This window comes from Phacochoerus africanus, chromosome 8 (assembly GCF_016906955.1).
Source record: "Phacochoerus africanus isolate WHEZ1 chromosome 8, ROS_Pafr_v1, whole genome shotgun sequence".
NCBI lineage: Eukaryota > Metazoa > Chordata > Mammalia > Artiodactyla > Suidae > Phacochoerus > Phacochoerus africanus.
This window is the reverse complement of record NC_062551.1, coordinates 28,333,648-28,358,535: the sequence shown is the minus strand read 5'-3', so window position 1 is coordinate 28,358,535 and position 24,888 is coordinate 28,333,648. Positions and strand designations below refer to the sequence as shown.

The 24,888-nt window shown below is 48.9% G+C and overlaps 1 protein-coding gene across 1 annotated transcript in view; it reads right to left on the bottom strand.

Moving 5' to 3' along the window:
* PSKH1 (protein serine kinase H1) overlaps window positions 1-24,888 on the bottom strand; it is a 30,521-nt gene extending 5,633 nt beyond the window's left edge. The window contains exons 1-2 of the mRNA XM_047789829.1: window positions 24,769-24,888; window positions 12,133-13,159 (exon numbers count right to left, since the gene is read on the bottom strand). Coding sequence (XP_047645785.1) covers window positions 12,133-13,089 — 957 coding nt within the window. The 5' untranslated portion in view covers window positions 13,090-13,159; window positions 24,769-24,888. The remainder of the gene's footprint in view (window positions 1-12,132; window positions 13,160-24,768) is intronic.

Genomic DNA, 24,888 nt, shown 5'->3' with positions numbered 1-24,888 from the left:
ATGAGGAAAAGAAAAATGGTGAACTGTCCTGTCCTTCAGTTCCCATAGATCCAACTGATGGCTATGGGTAAAGAAAAGAATGCTTGCCTCAGTATACCTAGAGCCAGATCAGGGACACACGTGGGCCCCAGGCAGCTGACAGAAGGGACAGGACCCAGGAACCACCTGGCCAGTCTCCCAGAGGCTTCCAAGTGTTTCTGGGCTCCCAAGGAGCTGGGCATTGAAGGGAATGTTAAAATGTCAGGCATCACAGCGCCACAGAAACGAATCCGACTAGGAACCATGAGTTTGTGGGTTCGATCCCTGGCCTTGCTCAGCGGGTCAAGGATCCAGCGTTGCCATGAGCTGTGGTGTAGGTCACAGATGCAGCTGATGTAGGTCATCAGATCAGATGCAGATCTGATATCGCTGTGGAGTAGGCCAATGGCTACAGCCTGGGAACCTCCATATGCTGTGAGTGCGGCCCTAAAAAGACAAAAAGACCAAAACAAACAAAAAAAAAAACTTAGTAAGTAACTTAGTAAGGCAACTGAATGTTGCCTTACCAACACTCAGGTCTCCCTGCTGTGGGATCAGAGGACACCTGCAATACCCGAGCTGACAGCCAATACCTTCCTTCCCACAAGCCAGCCCCTCAGGAGCTATGTGGATGAGGGTCTGACTCTGACCCAAGAGGAGGACAAGGAGAGGCTGCAGGAGGAAGGGCAACACCTCCATCCTGTTTATGACCATCCAGCTAGCCACTCTACTCCCTAGCCAGTAATCCCCAGAGTCCGTGCAGTTCGAGTACCTACTCCTAATGCTGCAACACCAAGAAGCCAACAGAGGAAGGACCTCTCTCATGAGCACTTCCTCACCAACTGCACTCTCCTCATCACCCTGCCTCTGTGGGACCAGTCACTCCTCAGCAGCAGAATTCACCTCTCCCTTCAGAGGGAGGCACCAGACCAGAAAGGGCTTACCATTCCACACACTTCCCTTGACCCAGCCCCATCTACTTGCTCTGGTTCTATTGTCACAAGGGCCTGGCAAGAATGTTACCAAAGCCACTACTGTGGTTCTGCCCTGAGCCCAAGGGCTAAGGGAACAAGGGCTGGAACCAGGTTGCTTGGCCTAGATTTCAGAGAGAGGAAGAAGCTGCTTCCTTTCCAGCAGCAAACGCAGCTCACAGGGCTCACCTTAGATCCCTTCTGGCAGGTAGGTCTGACCACTCTCAAGTGAGGGGAGAAAAAGGCCTGGTGTCTCTTCTGGATGGCATTTGGTGACAGACTGAAGTGTTGGGCTGCAGGCCCAGTGACCTATGTGCTAGGTCTACCTTCTCCACTGACTATGGAGAAATCACTGTGTCCTCATGTTTAATATGAAGAAGCTGAGTGCAATGAATTCTAAGTCTCTTTCAATTCCTAAAGTCCTAGATTCTAAGAAGATGGCTCCCTATCTTTTTTCCTCACTTCACTACATGTGAGGAACAGAAGCAGAGCATCAACCATTTAAACTGACTTGACATCTTGACCTCTACGGGTTCTTTTCCAGCCCATGATGACTCTAGGGAAGGTTCCTTGGCAGAGAAGGAGCCCCCGGAAAGAGCTGACAGGGAAAGGAAGGGAGGAAAGAAGCCTGCGCCTTGCTCCCATGACTCAGTTCTTCCCTCAGCTTTGTCTCAAGATGTGTTTTCAGACCCAGTATTCTCACTCTCAAAGACCTCCTTCCTGTATTGACATGGGCCTGAATGAGAGCAGAGAAAAGGGCACAGAGGAAATTTTGAGAAATTTACTCAAGAAGACAGAACTATTAGTATGACAAGAACAGCACATTCTGATGTTGACCATAAGGAAAAGTGTTTTGAAAAAACTGGCAGAATTAAGATACTGTGGCAGTGGAGCCAGCATCCCCTTCTCTGGTTAAGATACCATCTTCCAGATGAGACAGAATCCAACATCCTGGGACTAGGCGGGGGTGGGGGAGGACCTGAGTAGCATAAAAGAGAAAGTCAGTGCGGTAGAGAGCCTGACAGGAGAGAAAGAAGGAAGATAACAGAGTTATTAAAACAGGCAGAGAATGAAGATAAAAATAAAATGCAGGAGTTACCCTGTGGCTCAGCGGTAACAAACTCAACTAAGTATCCATGAGGATGTAGGTTTGTTCCCTGGCTTCATTCAGTGGGTTAAGGATCCCGTGTTGCTGTGAGCTGTGATGTAGGTCGCAGATGAAGCTTGGATCTGGCATTACTGTGGCTGTGGTGTAGGCCGGCAGCTACAGTTCAGATTTGACCCCTAGCCTGGGAAATTCCCTACGCTGCAGATGCAGCCCTAAAAAAAAAATTAAAAATAAATAAATAAAATGAGAAAAGGTGACAACTTAAGGGTTAGTGAAGCTGCATTCTAAAATTTGAGTAACGAAATAAAATCTTGTGCCCCGACCTGTGTCTGCCCAGAGTCTACAAAGTGGAGGACCTGGAAAGGAGGGAGAGAGTGAAACTCAAAAGAGAGGAAGAAAAAAAAAAAGTGAGGAAGGATGGGAGTTGCCTGGTGGCCTATGAGTTAAGGATCTGGCATTGTCACTGCTGTGGCTCAGGTTGCTGCTGTGGCACAGGTTTGATCCCTGGCCCAGGAATTTCGCATGCTGTGGGTACAGACAAAAAAAAAGAGTGAGCAAGAATGTGTGTGCTTGCTTTGGAACCTGGGATGTTAGCAACCTGTGTCAGCAATCAGGTAGTATCTACTTTCAATAATGTCCTAGAACAGCCTTAGAGGTACTGATTTCAGAGCCAGCTGCACAGTAGTCTCCTCTATCTCCACTGAAGTGAGGTGATTTTCAGGGCCCAATCTGGTCTGTTTGTTTTTTTAACTTCCTCCCATTCTAATTTCTGAGGCAGTTTAGATCTCTGGTGGTTTGTTAGCATGTCTCCCATACTATGGCCTCTGTTTCCAGAGATCTGTATCCCTGGAACCCGGGTACACAGGACTCAACTCAGGGCAGGCACTTGGTCTACGTGGCAGGATGAGTGAAGAGCTGAAGGTGACTCAGCCTCCTGGTCCAAGCCAGCCAGGCCACATTGGAGTGATGCTCAGGTCTGGGCACCACACTCACACTGGAAGAAACTGAGGCCAGGCAGGAACGCACAAGAAGGGTGAATTTGTGGAAGGAAGGAGAGTCTGGAGAGCAAAGCTGGTGGCAGGGTGATTGGACCCGGTCACCTTTAACCACCTCAGTGGCGGCAGGAGGGAGATGAGTGTGGGAGGCTCTTGGCAGATTTAAAGAGTCAGAATGTGGGAGCAACAACAGCCCTGGCAGCTCCCAGAGGAACTCAAGGGCCTAGAAGCAGTAAGGCCCGTGAAAGGGCAGAGCTATCCAAGTGGAGAGAGACAATGGAAAGAGCAGGAGAGGGAGGGGATGGATGGGGCTCTGGGAGCTGCTCAGAATACAACCCACAATACACCTCTTTGTTGGAGAGGCCTCAGCAGGGGGTGGGAAAGAGCAATGATGAAAAGAGGCTCTGATCCTGGGTTAACGAGATGCCACAGGTGGTCAGAGCAAGGCATTCTGGCAAAAATGGCTGAATACAACAATGTGGGGAGCATCTGTTTCTGCCACCACAGGAGGTAAATGTGTAACCAGGGCAACAACAGCAGAGGGATGGCTAAAGGACAAGGCTCCAGAGAGCCAAGTGTAGCCCAGGGGTGGCACATGAGGGAGCTGCTGCCCCTCTCCACTCAGGGCCAGCCTCCTGCCCCCACAAGATGAGAGCCACCCTTACCTTCTTCCAAGAGGTCTCTGACCAAAGGGACCAGGGAGCGGCCAGTGCCCACACCCAGTGGACCAAACCATGCCATCTCCCAGGGTCCAGTCAGGGATCTGAACTGAGGACATCTGCTCCCGCAGTAAGGAAAGGAGATGTATCTGTTGGACACCTACTGTGAACCAGGAGCTTTGGTGAGGTAGGGATGGCCCCTCCAGAGGGATCCCTCCTGGACAAGTAAGGGGGCCTCTGCTCACCCTACTGGGATCCTCGCAAAGATCCAGTGGCATCATCCCACACTGGACACCCAGCAGCCACCAGCAACCAGGCAAGGAGGAAGGGCTCAGGTATACCTCACAGCAAAGAATTCTAAATCAGTTTGTGTTTTCTTGTGCTGTCAGCCATTGAGACTTCCATGGGAGGACCAGCCTCTGACTTGCTACAGGAGGACAGCAAGAGAAGAGTGGTGAGCTGAAGGTCTGCTACGACCCCCAGTCACATCAGAGGTGGGAACATGAAGCAATTAAAGGAATCCAGCTGAATTCAAGCACAAGCCCAGAAATATGTCACCTGCCTCCTTGTATTTCGCTCCTCTGACTGCACACGTCCAGGTTCCAGCTCTCCCACATCTCCAGGCAGTCTCCCCATGGCTCTGGGGCAAGGTCCTATCCCTGCTCACCCAACCACTCCTTGTCAGAGCATATGAACCAGGCTGCACGAGCAGCCCCCACAGGCAGTGGCCCCCTTCACCTGGAGAGCACCAGGACACACCACAGGCTATGCACCTCATGTTATCAACAGCATCCCAGGTCAGAATATAGCAAGTGTTAGAGTCACTTTAAGAAGGAGGAAAGAGAGAGTTCCCGTCGAGGCTCAGTGGTTAACGAATCCGACTAGGAACCATGAGGTTTCGGGTTCGATCCCTGGCCTTGCTCTGTGGGTTAAGGATCTGGCGTTGCCATGATCTGTGGTGTACGTCACAGACGTGACTTGGATCTGGCATATCTGTGGGCTCTGGCGTAGGCCAGCAGCCATGGCTCCAATTAGACCCCTAGCCTGGGAACCTCCATATGCCTCAGGTGCGGCCCTAGAAAAAGACAAAAAAAAAAAAGAGGAAAGAGGAGTTCCCATCGTGGCACAGCAGAAACGAATCTGACTAGGAACCATGAGGTTCTGGGTTTGATCCCTGGCCTCCATCAGTGGGTTAAGGATCCAGCATTGCCATAAGCTGTGGCGTAGGTCGCAGACGAGGCTCAGATCTGGTGTTGCTGTGGCTCTGGCGTAGGCTGGCAGCTGTAGCTCCGATTAGACCCCTAGTGGGAGCCTCCATATTGCTGTGGGTTCGGCCCTAGGAAAAAAAAAAGAAGGGGGAAAGAGCTGGGATGGAAATGGAAATGTCAGTTCTGGCTCTGGGCTCTCATCCTACTGCAGGGCTACCAGAAGTACCAGATGGTGTAGCTCACTGCCCCCCTGGGCCCAAATAGAAGGATGGTCTGGCTGCAGCCCAGGAACTCACCCCTAAAAAGCAACTTGCCACCAATACAATTCCCTAGGAAGTGGCAGATTGGCCCTGCAGGTGGGCTTCCTCTCCCACCAAGATTCTGTCCTCTGCCTGGCAGCACTCACTCTCCTAAACAAGGCTTTGTAAGAACCTTTGCCCAAGCCCACCTGTTCTAGTGCAGTCACCTGGGCCCACCCACAGCTCAGAGACTGTCCAAGCAGAGGAGGGTGACAATTAAAGGCTGCTAAATGAGGCAGACAGCAAAGCAGCTGATGACATCGCTCTGTCATCAACTCCATAAGAACCTCATCATCCGTCCTGCCTCTAGGAATAGAACTCTTTGACAAAAGCAATGACATTAGGCCCACAACGTCACATTTCATGTCAAATGAATCACAGAATCTCCAAGTTGGCGGGACCATAACAGTCTTCTAGTGCGGTCTACAGATGGTGACTCATCTTCTGTGTCACTCCCTTTAGAAGCAGCTGCTCCAGCCCTCCTAGGGCCTCCTATAACAGGAAGCTCCCTCTTTCAAGGTGACTCTTTCTTTGTAGCCTCAAGCTGCTCTCAAAATCACAAAGGCCTTCCTCACATCTGGCCAACATATATCTCCCTATCCCTTCCAATATGACCCCAGCTTGGCCCCCTCTACTCCCGCACCTCTGGGCACTGGGTAAAAACTCACATTCTCCTCTCAAAATCAACTGTCACAGCCTTCTCCTTCCCAGGATTCTCTCCTCTTTCAAGACTCCTGCCTTTGCCTCTAAGCAGGTCTGGCCAACAGCCCCCTAAGGGCGTCACGGGTAGGCTCTCCACTTCTTCCTGGAGTCTAGCCCTAGAAGAAAACACTCCCAGCCAGCAGGAGCATCCCACTGTGCCTGACAGCTAGTCATTTCTGGGTCCTTGCCTAGGGCATCACCAGCAACCACTAGTGCTTCCCTGGGAGAAGCAGGCGAAAGTACTAGGAGCATATATATTGATATACATCTTGTTCTCAAGAACCTTACAGGCTGGGAAGAAGAGAGATGTCCACAGACAACAGCCTGGGAAAGCACCAGAACAAGGAGTTCAACAACAGGCTGAAGCATGTGTGTCAGAGAAGACTGTGGGCATGCAAAGGCCATGAACTCTGAAGCCAAGATGCCTGGATTCAAATCCCAGGCTGCCACCTTCTGTGAAGTTACTTAACCTCACTAGCCTCAGTTTACTCATCTGTAAAATGAGGCGATTACATCCCTTGGCGAGATTACTACAGAGATTAGACATGTTGGGTGTAGGACCCTCAGACCTGTGTCTGGTACTCAGCAGACCACACAACGGGAGCGGTCAGTACTATTCTTAATGGAAGCAATCTTTGAATTCGATGATTGAAAGCTGGTCAAATTTATAAGGCTGACATTGGGAGAAGGAAAATCCTGAGCAAAAGCATAGTGTGGGGAGTGAAAGGAACAAACATCTTGGGCCCATGGTGTGTAGACAATGGGGTGGAGCACGGGGCCTGGGCTGAGGCTAGAGTATCTAGAGTGTCAGCATCGTGGGGCAGGTGCTGAAGGAGGCTCCACCTGTGTGCTTCCCTCAACTGCCGGGCCCCATGTGCAGATGTCAAGGCAGGACTCTACACACTCCCTGGGTCAGAGGGCAGCCTGGGGTACTCTCTCATTCTGCCTTGTAAGCTGACGCTCCTACTGCACAGCTGCAAGAGGGTTCTGTCCCCCACTTCTACTCTTCCTAAACTATGGCTCACATGTACCATGTGGAGCCCAGTCTCTGGAATCCCAGATTTGCTCCAAATATCCCCAGGACACCAGGCTCCCTCATCACAAATGAGGACCACTCCAAAAGCCTCCAGTCTGTCTTCCTCCTGCTGGTTTCCCACAACACTTCCTGCTATACTTGCCCTTCACCATCAAGAACCCAAAGGGCTCCCTGTCACCTAACACACTGAATCCCCAAATAATCCCTGGCACTACAGAGCTTCCAGCAACAAACACCAGGCCTGGCCAAGCCTTGTCAATCTCTGCTCTATTATTCCCAATCTCCTGTTGACTCTGGAGCACAGTCAGCAATGTGCCCTTCTCTGAGTTTCCCTCTTCTCAAGGCCCACTTCCTGCAGGAAGCCTTCTATTCAAGTCCACAGAAACCACTGAGCCTGACAGAGGGTTGCATGGGCAGAGCCCTTGGGGAACAAGCACACTGGATAGGGCCTGGTGTACAAGAGAGACCACTATAAAGGGGCAGGGTGCCTATTAGAAAGGCATCGAGAGCTACAGCACTTAGTAGTTACTGTCAGGTGAGGAGCCTATACCTACGAGCCTTGCTGAGCTCAAAGTGGGGGATCCTTCATTTGCACAAGAAGGCCCCTCAAAATGGCATGCTTTCTTAGACAGGTTTTCTGGAACAGCTTTGCTCATTCCCCCAACCTACCCCACCCGGTCTTTTTAGGGCCGCACCTACTGCACATGGAAGTTCCCAGGCTAGGCTTTAAATTGGAGCTATAGCTGCCATCCTAGGCCACAGCCACAGCAATGGGATCTGAGCCTCGTTTGTGACCTACACCACAGCCTACAGCAACGCCAGATCCTTTAACCCACTGAGCGAGGCCAGTGATCAAACCTTGGTCCTCATGGATACTAGTCAGCATCGCTACCACTGAGCCATGACGGGAACTCCACTAGTCATGTTCTTAACCTGCTGAGCCACAGTGGGAATTCCAGGGCCCTGCTCACTTAGATGGCCTTCATAAGAGCAAATGACTGTCACATGGCAGCAGACAGTTGGCTGGGTAAGGATAGGGGCAGGGCCCAGCCCTAAGAAGGGGGGCCAGTCCAGCCACCTGACCAGAGCCCCATGGCCCATGTTCGGACCGCCCAGGCCTGAGGTAGCATGTGCCTGTCAACCAACGAGGATTCATTCTGTGGCCATTTCCTATTCCCAGTCCTTTCTCCCAACAACCTCAAGCTTCATGGGGATAGGGAACAGGCCTTCACGTCTTCATCTTCGCCAGTGCACTTACTGGTAGGCAATGACCAGCAGAACACAGGCAGGTGCCTGGTCTCCAGCTCAGAGAGCCTGATCTAATGATGAGGGCTCCTCATCCAGGAAAACACCCCAAACAAATTCCTCCCAATCCAGAGCTTTCTGCAGATGGTGGCAGAATCTGCTCTTGGGATCAGCTGAGCTCCTGATAACGGACAGATGCCTTCAGTGCTGGCCAGGGACTTGACTTGGACAAGGAACTGATGCTCTCAGCTTCCAATGAAGGGTAATGGGGGCCAAAAGCTATAAAGTGCCCTACTGTACAGCAGAAACTGGCACAACATTGTAAATCAACTATATTTTTTTATTATTATTATTATTTTTGTCTTTTGTCCTTTTAGGGCCGCACTCACGGCATATGGAGGTTCCCAGGCTAGGGGTCTAATCGGAGCTGTAGCCGCCGGCCTACACCAGAGCCACAGCAATGCCAGATCTGAACGGCATCTGCGAACTACACCACAGCTCACAGCAATGCCAGATCCTTAACCCATTGAGTGAGGCCAAGGATCGAACCTGCAACCTCATGGTTCCTAGTCAGATTTGTTTCCACTGCGCCATGATAGGAACTCCTCAACTATATTTTAATTAAAAAAAAAAAAAAAAAACAACCAACAACAACAACAAAAAACCGTGGCACAGTGGGTTAATGAGTTGGCTTGTCACTGTGGAGGCACCAGTTGGATCCCCCCACCCATTGAAGTGGGTTAAGGTTCCGGTGTTGCTGGCAGCTGTGGTCACAGCTCCAGCTCAGATATAATCTCTGGCCTAGGAACTTCCATATGCTGAGGGTGCTGCAATAAAAGAAAAAATAATAAATAAATTTTATTTTTTGCTTTTTTAGGGCCACACTTGCAGCATATGAAGTTCCCAAGCCAGGGATCAAACTGGAGCTGGAGCTGCGGGCCTATGCCACAGTCACAGCAACAAGCAGCATCTGCAACCTATGCTACAGCTTGGAGCAACGCCAGATCCTTAACCCACCAAGCGAGGCCAAGACTTGAACCCTGATCCTCATGGATACTAGTCGGGTTCTTAACCTGACAAGCCATAATGGGAATTCCTTAAATAAATTTTAAAAATAAATAAATTAATAAGTTTTTTAAATTTAAAAACTAAAAAAAAAAAAAAAAAAAAGGCTAGGGAGCACCCCACACCCTCTGGGAACCCCAGATTTATGCCACCTGATTCCAGGAGAGCAGGAAGCAGTGTCTCAGTATCCAGTTGGTGGCCACAACAGGAGCAGAAAGCCTGAGTCCATTCCCCACCCTACTCATCTGTCATTCTCTCATCCTCAGACAAAAAGCCAGTTAGAAAGACTGTGCGACCTCCAATTAGATAAACTGCTTGATCAACACTGCCAGAATCAGGAACTCTTAAGCAAACCTATGAACTTCTTTCTGGAAAGTGTCTTTCCTTTGTCAGCATCTCCTGGAGAACCTCCCTCCTTCCTGTAGCTAAGCTACACCACACAGAGCTCCAAGGGTAAGCCAAGCACAGCACTGGTGCAACAATGCCTCAGTGAGGTCTTTTGATCCGTGATGAAACCTGGCCTAAAGAGTAAGCAGCCCTCTCACCCTCTGTGACCACCCCATCAGAGTCTGAGCCTCCTGGCCAGTCAGTATTTGTTTTGTTGAATCCATCTGGAGCAAGGATGAAAACGTGAAAAACTTTAGGGGAGGAGTTCCTGCCATGGCGCAGAGGGTTAAGAATCTGACTGCAGTGGCTCAGGTTGCCAGAAAGATTCAGGTTCGATCCCAGGCCTGGCACAGTGGGTAAAAGGATCCAGCACTGCCACAGCTGTGACATAGGTCACAGCTATGGCTTGGATTCAATCCCTGGCCTGGGAACTTCTATATGCTGTGAGGGTGTCCATTAAAAAATAATAATAATAAATAAAAACTTTAATGGAGAGATGGACAAAGTCCCAGCTTGTCTTTGGCCCGTGGTCAGTACAGAGCTGACCTGAAGAGGGCTTCCCTCCCTTCCCCACACCACACTGATGCACAGGACTCGGGGATGCCCCTCGAGAGGGCCAGCTCCCATGCCCACTGGAGGGATCCTTCACTGACCCTCCCACATCCCAAAGCTGAGAGGGAGGGTGATGGAGCACAGGATCTCAAGCGCTGAAAGCGCTTGGCCTCCATGAGGCTTTGGGGCAATTCCTGTAGGAAATGCTGCTATGGACCAACTGGCTGAGTCCAGGGAGGGCCCAGTCCAGGCTGTTCAAGAGGCACAGACAGCAGCACAGGCTTGAGAGAAACACTGTGGGGAGCCCTCTGCAAAGACCACTTGGGGGAAGGGCCCTCACTCACTACCTTGGCAGAATCCTGTCATTCTGCAAAGATTACCTCAACTCCCACATAAAGCCATCACACATTCTGTTCTTCACAACCTCTCCAACTACAGCATTTTATTCCAGCTTGCCATGCTTGCTGTTTCCTTGTCTCATACCCAGTCAGCATCTTGCCTAAGGGCCAACCATTTTTTTCTTGTTCTGCACTTCCCTTCAGCTCCCAGCAGTGCTGAAAGCTGACAGATCTTTTCAGGCACCAGGACTATCAATGGAGCCAAAGTAACAAACTGGTGGCCTGCTTGTTGAATAAGGCCTATCGGTGAGCATCCACTGAGTTAAACACAAGGTGCTGCCTAAATATGTGAATTACATTTCAACATTTTTAAGATCAGATTTTCTGGCCTTTTCTTTTTTTTTTTTTTTTGGCTGCACCCGTGGCATGTGGAAGTTTCCAGGCCAGGGATCAAACCCACACCACCACAGAGACAACACCAGATCCTTAACCCACTGAGCCACAGCAGGACTCCTCTGGCTTCTCTTTAAAAAAGTGGACTCGGTGTACAGAGTCCTCTCTACTTTGTGGCAAAACCAGGCCGGGTTGAAAAGCAGCTATTTTGCTAGACAGGGCATGGTTACTAGCTTGCCCCCATCCTCTGGGGCAGATACTATGGAGGCCCTGCCCCACTTCCTCTCAGCCCACCCCTGAGCTTGCCTGCGCTGTCGCTCTGCAGGTACTGGAAAAGAAATTCTTGACTCATACAAGAATCAGTTCATTAATAATTACCCTCTCTCCTGTCCCTCAGTGGTACAATTCTTTTCTTTTTTCTTTTTTTTTAAGGGCCGCACTCACGGCATTTGGAGGTTCCCAGTCTAGGGGTTGAAGCAGAGCTGTAGCTGCCGACCTATGCCACAGCTACGCCAGATCTGAGCCACATCTGTGACCTATATCACAGCTCACAGCAAGGCTGGATCCTCACCCCTCAGTGGTACAATTCTGAGGCACAATCCCCATGATTATTCACAGGGTGCTCTGTGGAACTGAGTTCCAATGACCCACAGTGGCAATCCACTCCTTCATGTACCCTTCATTATCTTTTTTCCTTTCTGCCTCACTTTCCCCACCCTCCACTTGTGCTTAATGGAACCACATCCCAATTAAACTATCTGCTCCAAGAATAGATTTACAAGGAGATCCTGCTGAATAGCATTGAGAACTTTGTCTAGATACTCATGTTGCAACAGAACAAAGGGTGGGGGAAAAATGTAATTGTAATGTATACATGTAAGGATAACCTGACCCCCTTGCTGTACAGTGGGAAAATAAAAAAAATTAAAAAAAAAAAAAAAAAACAACTATCTGCTCCCAAGTCCTTGTCTCAGGGCTCACTTTTGAGAGAACGCAAACTAATATACTCTGCTAGTCTCACTTTACCATTTTCTACATCACCTGCCTGGCCCCGAGAACATGGCTCTCATAGCATGTCCCCTTGATGAAGGCTACAGGATAGGAACCCCATCCCTACTCAAGGGCCTCCCAACATCCAGGGACAGGGCAGACTCACCTCTCCAGAGTAACTGTACTTGCCCCTGAGGATCTGCCGGTACAGCCTGGTGCGGTTGTCATCCTCAAAGGGCATGGTGCCACTGAGCAGGATGTAGGCAATGACGCCCAGTGCCCACATGTCCACGGAGTTGGTGTAGGGCTTGCGGACCAGGACCTCAGGGGCAATATACTCGGGTGTGCCACACGTAGTCTTCATCAGGCAGTCGTCACCCTTCTTGCGGGCACTGGCCAGGCCAAAGTCGGTGATGATGATCTTGGAGTCAGTGCCTGGATGGTAGTAGAGCAGATTCTCAGGCTTGAGGTCTCGATGTGTGATTCCCAGTGCGTGCAGATACCGGACGCCATCCAGCACCATCTGCAGCACCCGAGTGGCGTCACGCTCAGTGAAAGAACCCTTGGCGATGATGCGGTCAAAGAGCTCTCCACCAGTGGCCAGCTCCATCACCATGTACACGCGCTCCTGTGTCTCAAACACCTCCACCAGCTGGATGATGTTGGCGTGACGCACCCGGCGCAACACACGGAGCTCTGACTCACACACCTCCCGCCCCTCCCGGTACTTGGTTTCAATCATCTTAATGGCATATGGCTGCCGGGTTGCCCGGTGTTCCACACGTACCACCCGGCTGAAGCTGCCTCGGCCAATCAGAGCTTTGATGTCATACTTGGCCGTCACGCGTGGGTCGAATTTGGCCCTGTACTTAGCCACCCTGGCTCTGCGTGGTGGTTCTGAGGGAGGCTCTGTACGGCCGGTAGTGGGGGCACCAGGGCAGGGGTTGGCACGCTGACTGCCTGCTGGGAAGCCAGCTTTGAGAGGGCCAACACTTTCCACCTCTGTGATGAAGTGCTTGTATACATCACTCTTAGTGCCACTGAAGGGCTCCACCTTCTTGACCAGATCCAGCTGGACATCCTTGGGCGGCTCGGGAAGGACCTTGCTTGTCCCACAGCCCATCACGGACACGGGGGCATCCTCTCTAGCGAGGCTGGCAGGACCTGCTCTGCAGGCAGTGCCCCGTCTACACCTATACAGATAGAAGAAAGGACAATTCAGCATAGCTAGGGACACTTGTGAAGGGATACCAGCCATCCTCCTCACCCCCTTCTCCTTGCCCCTGGATAAAGCAAGCCTGAAGACCTGACTCTAATGTGTTTCCCTACAAGGGAGGATGGCTTTGGCCCCTGTGTGCTCGGAGCACCATGGAGGATCTAAATGAGACTGGGTCTAAGCTCTAAGGTCCTGATGCAACCATCTCCCTGGGTCTGATTTTTTTTTTTTTTTTTGGCCACATCCTTGGCATGTGGAAGTGCCTGGGCCAGTGACCGAACCTGTGACACAGCAGTGACCCAAGCTGCCACAGTGACAACACCAGATCATAACCCTCTGTGCCACAAGAGAACTCCTCCCTGGGTCTGATTTTCATGCTGCTCTTCAACTTGGAAGAAGGGCAAGAACATGCACAGGCTCTGCTATTGCTGTCCCCACCCTCCTCCCTACTCCACCTGGGTCCCTTATCATAGGCGAAGTCCTATGTTTTTTAAAGGTTAAAATCATTCCTCTTATTACTCTGACTCATCTTTTATGAAACAGCAGTATGGAGTGTTGGAGGCCCATTCTCCAACACTATCACCCACCAGGCTTCTCCAAGGCCCCTTCCCTCATGGATATCTTCCTTGCCCTCTAGGCCTCCTGGGCCTGTATGAGTTAATTCCCTCATCCCCTGCAACAACCACCACCACCCACTGCCCTGCGTCTCTGCACTAACCTCACTCTTTCCTGGATGGCTCCCTCTAATTTGCTAATCCTCAGCTTGGCAGTTTAACATCCTGTTCCAGGGTCTATCACTTCCCCAATTTACCACACAGATGGCTAAAATACCACAGAAGTCCCAGAACTAGCTAAAATCAATCCCAATGAATTGAGGACCACCAGTCTTACTTAGCACACTGCCACCAGGTAGCCACCAAACTAATCTGGGCTTCATTTAAGAGGTAGAGGGGATCTTGACCTCAGAAAGGACACTAACAACTTCATCCATATGAGACTCAGGCTGTGGATTGGGGTAGTCTGCTTCCCTGGGATGAGGATCCAGGAGTCTTCCCCATTTGTTTCCCAAAGATGTTCTGACTATTAACATCTTGTGGCTGGTGGAGCCCTGGACAAGAAGTACTGAAGTACCACTTCTATTACTTTTTTTTTTTTTTTTTTGCTTTTTAGGGCCGCACCTGCGGCATATGGAGGTTCCCAGGCTAGGGGTCTAAGTGGAGATGCAGCTGCCAGACTACGCCACAGACACAGCAACACCAGATCCAAGCCACGTCTACGACACACACCACAGCTCACAGCAATGCCAGATCCTTAACCCACTGAGCGAGGCCAGGGATTGAACCTGCAACTTCATGGTTCCTAGTCAGATTCATTTCTGCAAAGCGGTGACAGGAACTCCCACTTCTATCACTTCTATCTAGGCTGCCCTTCTCTATGTCTATCCAAGGGCCCCATGGGTGAGAATTTCCTATTATTTATGACATGCAGAATTGGGGATAAAATGATTAATTCAAAGAAAATATTTACTGAACACCTACTGGGGATAGGAGAATGAGTAAGATGTCCAGTGCAGGTTATATTTTAACATACCTAAAACAGGTAATTCATGTCAATAAACTCATAGTCTAAATGAAGAGCAAAAACTAAATGAAGAGCAGAACATAAAAACAGGAAATTCTGCATGCTGCCAGCAAGGTCAAAAAAAAAGAGAAAGGGAGTCCCGGTCGTGGCGCAGTGGTTAACGAATCCCACTAGGAACCATGAGGTTGCGGGTTCGGTCCCTGCCCTTGCGCAGTGGGTTAACGATCCGGCGTTGCCGTGAGCTGTGGTGTAGGTTGCAGACGCGGCTCGGATCCCGCGTTGCTGTGGCTCTGGCGTAGGCCGGTGGCTACAGCTCCGATTCAACCCCTAGCCTGGGAACCTCCATATGCCGCGGGAGCGGCCCAAGAAATAGCAACAACAACAACAACAATAACAATAACAACAAAAAGACAAAAAAAGAGAGAGAGAATGCTGTTGCCTGGTGAAATTCAGGTTCTCAGGAGAACTCAACAATGTAGGATGATGGTGGTGACAGTTAGTAAAAGTCCTTACTTTGAGATTTTCATCAAATATGTGGTTCAGAAGCTACTCTCTTCCCTGAACTAGTGCTCTACACTTCAATATCTTATTTTCAAAGCATAATGTAAACATATACAAAAGAAAATGTAAAGGAAAAAACCCTCAGTTTTTCTTTCATTAAAAAGAAGAAAGAAAGAAAAAAAAAAAAAAGAAGTGTAGCTGTGAACAGGAGGAGGGTCAAAGTAGACTGAAAGGGCAGCCCAGACAGTGTGGTGGAATGGAGAACTGACAGGGACTGGAGGCCAGACATAACAGGTGAAAGGAAGGAGTAGATGGCACCTCAGGTCCTGGGCAGAGGGGCAGGAGTGCAGCAGGAGGGACAGGTTTGGGAAGCAGTGGGAAGCATTCAGTTCTGGATGAGTTGCAGTGGGATGGCTGGATGCAGAATCTAATGGTCAGGGTCAGAGATTCCACGCTACCAAAGGGCAACACCAACCCAGCCCCACTCCCCTGCAAAGCCAGCGAAAGATCCCATGAAAGGCAGCAGAGGGAAACTCAGGGAGGTTTTGCTGGGGCACCTTGAAGGTCACAAAGAACCCACAGAGAGGCCCTGAGAGAGTCGAGGGCCTGAATTCAAGATGGTGGCCATCTCCTCCAAGGAACAAGCTTACCTCTAAAACATAACCAAGACCTTGATTACCAATCCATCAGATAAAAAGACCAAAGATCAAGGGCTTAGTTTTTAATCATATGTCACTATGACTCTCAGCAGAATGAGACTGATCTTTCCTCATGTAAGTGGAAAAGATTCCTCGACCAATACAGTTCTCACCCAAATGCCCAGGAGATCCCACATAGCAGCTGAGGAAATCATATTTAAACAAAGGCATTTAGAAACAGGGTTGTTTTTCACAGAGACCAAAGACAGAACTGTGCACTTTGGGAGTTCCCATCATGGTGCAACAGAAACGAATCTGACTAGGAACCATGAAGTTGCGGGTTTGATCCCTGGCCTCCCTCAGTGGGTTAACGATCTGGTGTTGCTGTGGCTGTGGCATAGACCAGCAGCTGTAGCTCTGATGTGACCCCTAGTCTGGGAACCTCCATATGCCGCAGGTATGGACCTAAACAACAACAACAACGAAATAAAAATAAACTAATTAAATTAAGTTAAATTTAAAAAAGAACCAGGGACTTTGGAATTTTGCAGACTCATCTCTTTTTCAGGGAAAATAAGACTCAATGCAGCTCAGGAAAACAAAAAACAGCTCTTGGGTCAGGATTCCTGAGGCAGAACATGGGCCCTGACCCCACAACACCATACTGTAAGCAATGTCTACTACCATTCAGAGAGAAGAGAAACTGCATGATTGACCCGGCATGGCTACTCAGATGTTACTTCTTCCTGGTGAGAAGGTAGAACCCTAGATCCACGAAATTACTGGGTCCAGGTATACCCACAGCCTTTTTGTTTAAATCTGCATACCTAGTCTGGTCCTGATGAAAAAAACTAAGATTTACAAAAGAAAAGACCTGACTTTTCACTTTAAACAAAGCCTGAATAAGAATCTCGAGTCAGCAGTACAAGAGCCAAGGATTTTCCCGCCTTTGACCTTGCTTCTTTGCTTCTGTGACACAGTTTCTCTCATATTTGTTCCAATTAGAAACTCTTCAAAGATAGGTTGATGCTAATACTCCACACTTCCAACAAGACAGATCCAGAGTGGAGGAGAAAGGATGCCAGCTCTGAGAGCAGGGAACTGCTGATAATCTCCAGGTGGTCAGGGCTGCTCCACACTCCAATCACATCTGTTAAATTCTCTTTTCAAGAGTTCCCTGGTGGCCTAGCAGTTAAGGATCCAACCCTGTCATTGCTGTGGCACAGGTCTGACCCCTGGCCCATGAACTTCCACAAGCCATGGATGTGGCCAAAAAAAAAAATTATCTTTCCACATCAGTTAAGTGAAAAGGCAAACATAGGGACAAAGGAAGTGGCTGGCAAACCCCTCCTGAGAAGAAGGGCAAACTCCTTCTGTCCTCAGCTCTCTCTCCTATGTGTGCCCCCAGCAGAGCGCCCAGGCTGGGAGCATGTGTGGGTGGCGATGAGTGAGGAAAGCCTCAGGAAGCCACCACCCAGGAAGGTCACACTATGCCAGCTCTCACAAGTCACCATCCTGTTTCATGACACCAATCCTAACAAATCTTTCATAAAGTATTGAACCCTCCAGAGTCAGCCTCTACACCCTCAAGTCCCAGCCTGATCCAAAGCACTCCTCAAAGAAGGTAAAGGTGCTGGACAGGGTGCAGCACTAACACTCTACAGAAACAAGAAGCCAAAAAGGTAGAAACTTGTCCAAAGCCAGTCGACAAATGGATGATGACAGCTAAGTACAAACTCAAACCTGGTTCTCCATCCAGAGTTCCTTCTACTAAACCAGAAAGACTCCAGGAGTGCTTGGGGCCCAGACAAGCTCAACCTCTCCAGGTCAAAGCCTCAATTCTTCCTCATACCACACAGCTGGTGAATCATTGAACATTTACTGAGTATCTTTTCTGAAGGGCATGTCTTCCAAAACCTCCATTCCAAGTACAACCCTGGTCACACTGCTCGCTGCTATACTAGATTACTTCTTCTTTTTTTTTTTTTTTGGCCTTTTGTCTTTTTTTTTTTATGGCCGCAACCTGCAGCATATGGAGGTTCCCAGGCTAGGGGTCCAATCAGAGCTATAGCTGCCGGCCTACACCACAGCCTCAGCAACGTCAGATCCCAGCCGGGTCTGTGACGTACACCACAGCTCATGGCAATGCCGGATCCTTAACCTACTGAGCAAAGCCAGGGATCGAACCCGCAACGTCAAGGTTGGTTCCTAGTCGAATTTGTTTCCGCTGCGCCACGACGGGAACTCCCTAGATTACTTTTGATCACTAGATTTGGCAGCCTCTTGAGGGAAAAGGCCACTTCTCAGGTTTCTAGAACCCTCTGGTTCCCAACAAAGTGCTGAGCTCAGAGTAGCCATTTGAAGTTTGTTAACACTTAATGAAAGATGGTCTGGCTCTCAGATTTCTTTTTGCTGCAGGGCAACAATCCCAGAACCTCAGAAATTTTCAAGTGGCAGGAAGAGGCCAGATTGGTGGATAAACCAGAGCCATGCTCTTTGGACACTTGTATAAATGTTCTCAACAACAAAGGAAGCCAGAGCTCTCAGGTCTGTTTGGGTCTTACAAATTGTTACCTGAACACCAAAGCAAGATTGTCTACAATTGGCCAGACCCATCTGTGGGGAGGCCAGGGGCCTAGTGGGAGGGGACAGGCAGGGATGGATCCTGAGACAATTTGCCTGGCTACAGGAGTGTGTGGATGTCTGCCAGGCAGGGCCCATAGGCACCCAGCCCAACACCTCCTAAGACTGTTCTCCACAGCAAATGTTTCACCTTCAAAGATCTCTGTATTCCACTCCTGTGTTTTGAAAGAATGTCTATTGAAATGAAGTAGGCAGTAATCTCTCAGGAATCCCAGAAATAAGTAACTTAAACAGCACTTCTAACCATCATGAGGCAAGCAGAGACGGCAGGTGAAGAAGCCTGTCACTTTAGACAAAAAAACCCTGAACAAAGACCTCTGCAACCTTAGAAGCAACCACACAATTGCTTTCTAAAACAGGGACACCAACATGAGACCCAGAAATTTCTTTCCTTTTTTTTTTTTTTTTTCTCTTAAAGGGCTGTACCCGTGTTATATGGAAGTTCCCAGGCTAGGGGTCAAATCAGAGCTGCAGCTACCAGCCTAGGCCACAGCCACAATGCCAGATCAAAGCTGCATGTGTGACCTACACCAAAACTCATAGCAACATTGGATCCTTAACCCACTGTGCCAGGCCAGGAATCAAACTCGCATCCCCATGGATACTAGTCGGATTTGTTGCCACTGAACCACAACGGGAACATCCATAAATCCATTGATACTGACAAAGAAAGTTAAGTCATGGCTCAGTGGAAATGAATCTGACAAGCATCAATGAGGACACAGGTTCGATCCCTGGCCTGGCCCAGTGGGTGAAAAATCTGGCGTTGCCGTGAGCTGCGGTATAGGTCACAGAAGTGGCTCGGACATGGTGGTGTTGTGGCTGTGGCCGGCAGCTACAATTCCAATTTGACCCCTAGCCTGGGAACTTCCATATCCTGTGGGTGTGGCCCTAAAAAGACAAAAGAAAGATATCCGTCAATTTTATTGAATGGCTTTGTGCTGGGACCCATGTTCCTGATGTATTAAGTAGTTAAAATATTATGTTATGCATGTGTTCAATGAAGCATTAAAAAAAAAAGGTACAGACATTTACACGGCAAAAAAATATCCTGGAAAGGTAGAAAAGAAACTGTTGACAGTGCCTGCCTCTAGGGTATGGGAATTCAGGGAAACAGGCAGAAGGAAGGAAAAAAGTAAGGGGGACTTTAACTTCTCACTTTACATACTTCTGTGCTCTTGCTGTATTTTAAAATTACCACATAATACATTTTTCTTCTGATGGGCAAAAAATAGGTTAATATAGGACACTTGTAAAGGATACAAGTGGGCAGTCAGGAGGGCTCTGCCTTGAGATCTAAATGGGCTACATTTTTATGATCAAAAGAAAAGTAGGAAGTGCAAGAGGACCACCTTCCTCCTATTCCTTTGTAAAGATGTTGTAGGAAAATGGGGCACAAGGGGATAATCATGCTCCAGGTCTTCTGTGAGCTCAAGGATAGGCTGCCAAGTGAGGATCTGGGGCTTTGTGCAGGAAAAAATTCAAAAGCAAGCCACAGAAACGTGAAATCAGAAACAGACGTTCCATAGACAGAACACGGTCTGTCTCAGAAGATGAGAGTGTCCCTGGGAGAAACAACCGCCACGGACAGAATGGGACATCTCAGAAGGCTAGAGGCCCAAATATTACATTTTCAACGTTAAAAAATATATATAGGGGGAGTTCCTGTCGTGGCGCAGTGGTTAACGAATCCGACTAGGAACCATGAGGTTGCGGGTTCGGTCCCTGCCCTTGCGCAGTGGGTTAACGATCCGGCGTTGCCATGAGCTGTGGTGTAGGTTGCAGACGCGGCTCGGATCCCGCGTTGCTGTGGCTCTGGTGTAGGCCAGTGGCTACAGCTCCGATTCGACCCCTAGCCTGGGAATCTCCATATGCCACAGGAGCGGCCCAAAGAAATAGCAAAAAGACAAAAAAAAAAAATATATATATATATATATATATATATATATATATATATGGAGTTCCTGCTCTGGTGCAAAGGGATCAGCAGCATCTCTCAAATGCGAGGACACAGGTTCAATCCCCAGCCTAACACAGTGAGTTAAAGGATCAGGTGTTGCCACAGCTGCAGCTAGGTTCCAACTGTGAACTGTGGCTCAGAGCTGATTTCCAGCCTGTGAACTCCATATGCCACAGGGCAGCTTAAATAAATAAATAAATATGCATATGTACATACATATATACACACATATATAGTAGAAATGTACAGACTAGTATATGCATTAGAAAGAAAGTTGGAGGAATAAACAGCAAATTATTATGCCAAATATATGCCAATTATTAAAAAATGATTAGTGTTTGTATTTAAAGACAGTTCACTATTCATTTTCACAATGTTTTAACTTTTAACATTATTTCATAAAAAAATTATCACAACTTCTTTTTGGAATATTGTAACTCAGGACCCCACTTCTCAAGGACTCTGGCTATGTACCACTTCTCTACATGGTAATAACTAGTGAACAGAGACTCCTGCCTTGGTGCTGAGAGAGAGTGACAAGTTGAAAAGTTTGTTTTGTCCTCCTCATTTTATCCTGACCCCAACTCCATCTGAAACATCCCACTCACTGCCCATCCCATCATCAGAAATACAGACTCTGGCAATGTACCTGGGGTTCTCCTTCCAAATCCCAAAGTTCAACCCGCAAATATTTACTGAGCTCCTGCTGTGGGCCAGGAACTCTGCCAGGGGCTGTGACAGACAAATAGAAGGCAGTTATAATCTCTGCTCTCAAGGAACTTACAGCCCAGATTGTTCCAGACAAATGGTCCCCTCATCCATTACTCTTATGGTGCCCTTTGAGGCCACTTCAAGGCTTGAAGCCTGGAAGGAGTCCCTCTGCAATAATTTTCCCATAGAAAATGAAAATAGCACATTTTTCTACTTTAGCATCACATGGGATACCATGGCAACAGAGGGCTGTACCAAGAATTAGCTCAGTGATGACCTAGCCAACACAAATTGGCTTAATACTCACTGAGTAAGATTCTTGGAAGTAAAGAAAGTTCAAATAAATAAGTCTCTCTCCAGGTCTCAACAAGCAGAAATGTCTCCCTTCTTTCAGGGCTGTACTTCTCAATTTTTCTCTGTGTATCCTGGGGTCAATGAGACAGCTATTCTCAGCTATTTCAAAGCTTAAGGGTCAATAATTTGGCACACCTATAGCCAATTCACATCATACAGCTGGGAAGCTGTGAAGAGGATCAGAGTTGCCCACATAACATGCTCACATTTATAAAATAAAACAGAGGTCCAGGAGTTCCCATCGTGGTGCAGTGGTTAACAAATCCGACTAGGAACCATGAGGTTGCGGTTCGATCCCTGGCCTTGCTCAGTGGGTTAACGATCCAATGTTGCTGTGAGCTGTGGTGTAGGTTGCAGGTGCGGCTCGGATCCTGTGTTGCTGTGGCTCTGGTGTAGGTGGAGGCTACAGCTCCAATTCGACCCCTAGCCTGGGAACCTCCATGTGCCGCGGGAGTGGCCCAAGAAATAGCAAAAAGACAAAAAAAAAAAAAAAACAGAAGTCCAAACCACTCTTTCACTCACTTAACTATGAACTTCTGAGTGGCAGAGAACCTCAGTACATAGTTAGGATTTCACAGACACTAGTACCTTCAAGGGTATTCCATTCCAGGTAGGGTGCAAGTCTAGCTCAGTGTAAGAGGTAAAAAGATTTCCTGAAAGCTGCACTTCCTAGAGCTCATTTATACCACTTAACAAGTGCAGCAGCTGCAATTAGAACTGGACAATGTACTTATTCAACAAACCCCCTCTCCAGTGAGTCAACAATCCAAATCTCTTCTAGGGGAACGGCCAATAGCAACTGCCCTGAGTAGAAGCACAGTTTTGTCAGAGCTTTTCCTGATGACCAGAAATTACCTCAAAGACATTGTATAACATAAGTAGCTTCCTACACAAAGCTTAGCCTGCAGAGCAAACAGGCTTACTAAGACAAGATCTCCTTTTGGCAAGGGACACACTCTGAGAAGAACAGCGACACTTCCATTTCCTGAGTTCCAACTGTGCTAAGCATCTTATATGCACTCTCACTCCTTTCTGCAACCACATAAAGTAGGCATCATTATTCCTATTATGGGATGAGAAAACTAGGACTCAAAGAACCTTAAGATCTCATAAAGGTCAAGAATTCAATCTAAGGAGTCCCTGTAGTGGAGCAGCGGAAACCCGACTAGGAACCATGAGGTATGGGTTCGATCCCTGACCTTGCCCAGTGGGTTAAGGATCCAGCACTGCCATGAGCTATGGTGTAGGTCACAGACAAAGCTCGGATCTGGCATTACTGTGGCTTTGGCATGCGGATCTGGCATTACTGTGGCTTTGGCATGGGCTGGCCGCTGTAGCTCTGATTAGACCCCTAGCCTCGGAGCCTCCATATGCTGCAGGCATGACCCTAAAAAGCAAAAAAATAAAGAACTGAATCTAAGTCTTCTAACTCCAAAGCCCACCAAATCACCCTGCCTCCCCAAGGTATGGGCAATGAGACTGCAACAGGAATTATGTGCCACAAGGCAGAGCTAGCCCTTCCCACTGAACAAAGACCCAACAGTTTCCTGAAGCAATGACAATGATCTTCAACCAGGGAGCAAAGTAAAGTCACCTGGAGATTTCTTTTTTTAATGTATAGATTCCTACCAAAATCCAGATATTCTGAATCAAAATTTCAGAGACTGAAACTCTTTTTGTTTTTCTTTTTTTTAGGGCCGCATGTGTGGTGTATGGAAGTCCCCAGGCCAGGGGTCGAACTGGAGCCGCAACTGCCAGCCTACAACCACAGCCACAGCAACTCAGGAACTGAGCAGCGTCTTTGACTTACACCACAGCTCAAGGCAGCACTGGATCCTTAACCCACTGAGTGAAGCCAGGGATCTGGTGGGGTTTGTTACCACTGAGCCACAATGGGAACTCCGAGAGAATGAGACTCTTGAAGTTGTATTCTGAAAAACCACCCCAGGAGATTTTAGACAACAAGGTTGACAAGGCTGCACCACCTACCGCATGCACACGTGTGCATGTACAAACAGGACATTCGCATTTGCTGGGCCCATCTCAGGCCCTGGCCCCTGAAAGGTGCTCAAAATAATATAGCCGAATCTATATCCATTCTCAACCAGCAACCTATCCCAGTTGGTTCAGCTCCTACTTTATGCCAGACACACAGCCAGACACTCAGAGGCAGACAGAAGACACAATCGCCAGACCAACCATCAGGTGACACAACACAATAAACTCCAACATGAATAGAAATTCAGAGGAGTCAGGGGTTCCATGTGAAGGGAGGCTTTTGCAAGGAAATGAAATCTAAGGCAGACTTTAAAGGACAGATGTAAATTTTCCATAGTGGTGGGTGGAGGTGGGGATGAAGGAAAAGAAAACTATTACCATGCCCGGGTGCGGCCCTAAAAAGCCAAAAAAAAAAAAGTACTACAAAGTGAGAAAATTGCATATCTAAAGCAAGAGTGTATTAAAACACAGAACTAAAGGCAGGTTCACATACCCCCCAAAACAATGTAAACAGGAAACAGAAGTGGCTAGGATTTCGGGATTATACCTCTATCAGATTATGAAGAGCCCTGAATGCCTTGCTATGAGCTTTGGCCTTTATCCTGTAGGTACCACGGGGCCAGTTTTAGGCAATGAAGGATTTATTCAGATTTTTCATGTGGGAATTCAACTTCATAGCCTCATGGAGGGAGAGTGAGCGTGAAGGAGTTGGACTTTGCCTGCTTTTATAAAAGCAGAGGGACAACTAATTTACAAGGCAGGCGAACCGGACGGACTCAGACTTCAAAATGAACAAGGAAGCGACCAGCCGTCCTCCGGGCCCCCTGGCGTTCGTTCGCAAAGGAGTGGATGTGCAATAGATGCCGGACATGAGAAAGTAGTGAGGACAACCGGGTCAATCCACTCTGACCTACGCCGGCTGGCGAAACAGCAGACCATGACCACCTGGCTCTTGCGGCCTCAGAGACGGGCTACCCAACGCAGCAGCAAGTCTCAAGGCCAGTCCAGCCTCGAATACCGGGGCCCTCGAAGAGCGGTCTCCTGGCCTGCTCCCTAGTCCCGTAGGCCCCGGCGCCCCGGGCACGAGCCGAGGGCTCTCAGCTGGATAGGGACGGGCCCAGTGCTCCAGGAAGCGACCGTTGCGGCAGCTCGTCAGCCCCTCCCACCCATGGGGCCGTCGCCTGGGCCCAGCCGCCTCACCTCGCACGGGCGGCGGGCTCTTTGCCGTCTGAGCACCTGTGCTGACCCTCTCCGGGCCGCGGTTACGGCACCCGCCGCCGCCGCCGCCGCCGCCGCCGCCATCCTCAGGCGTCAGCGTCG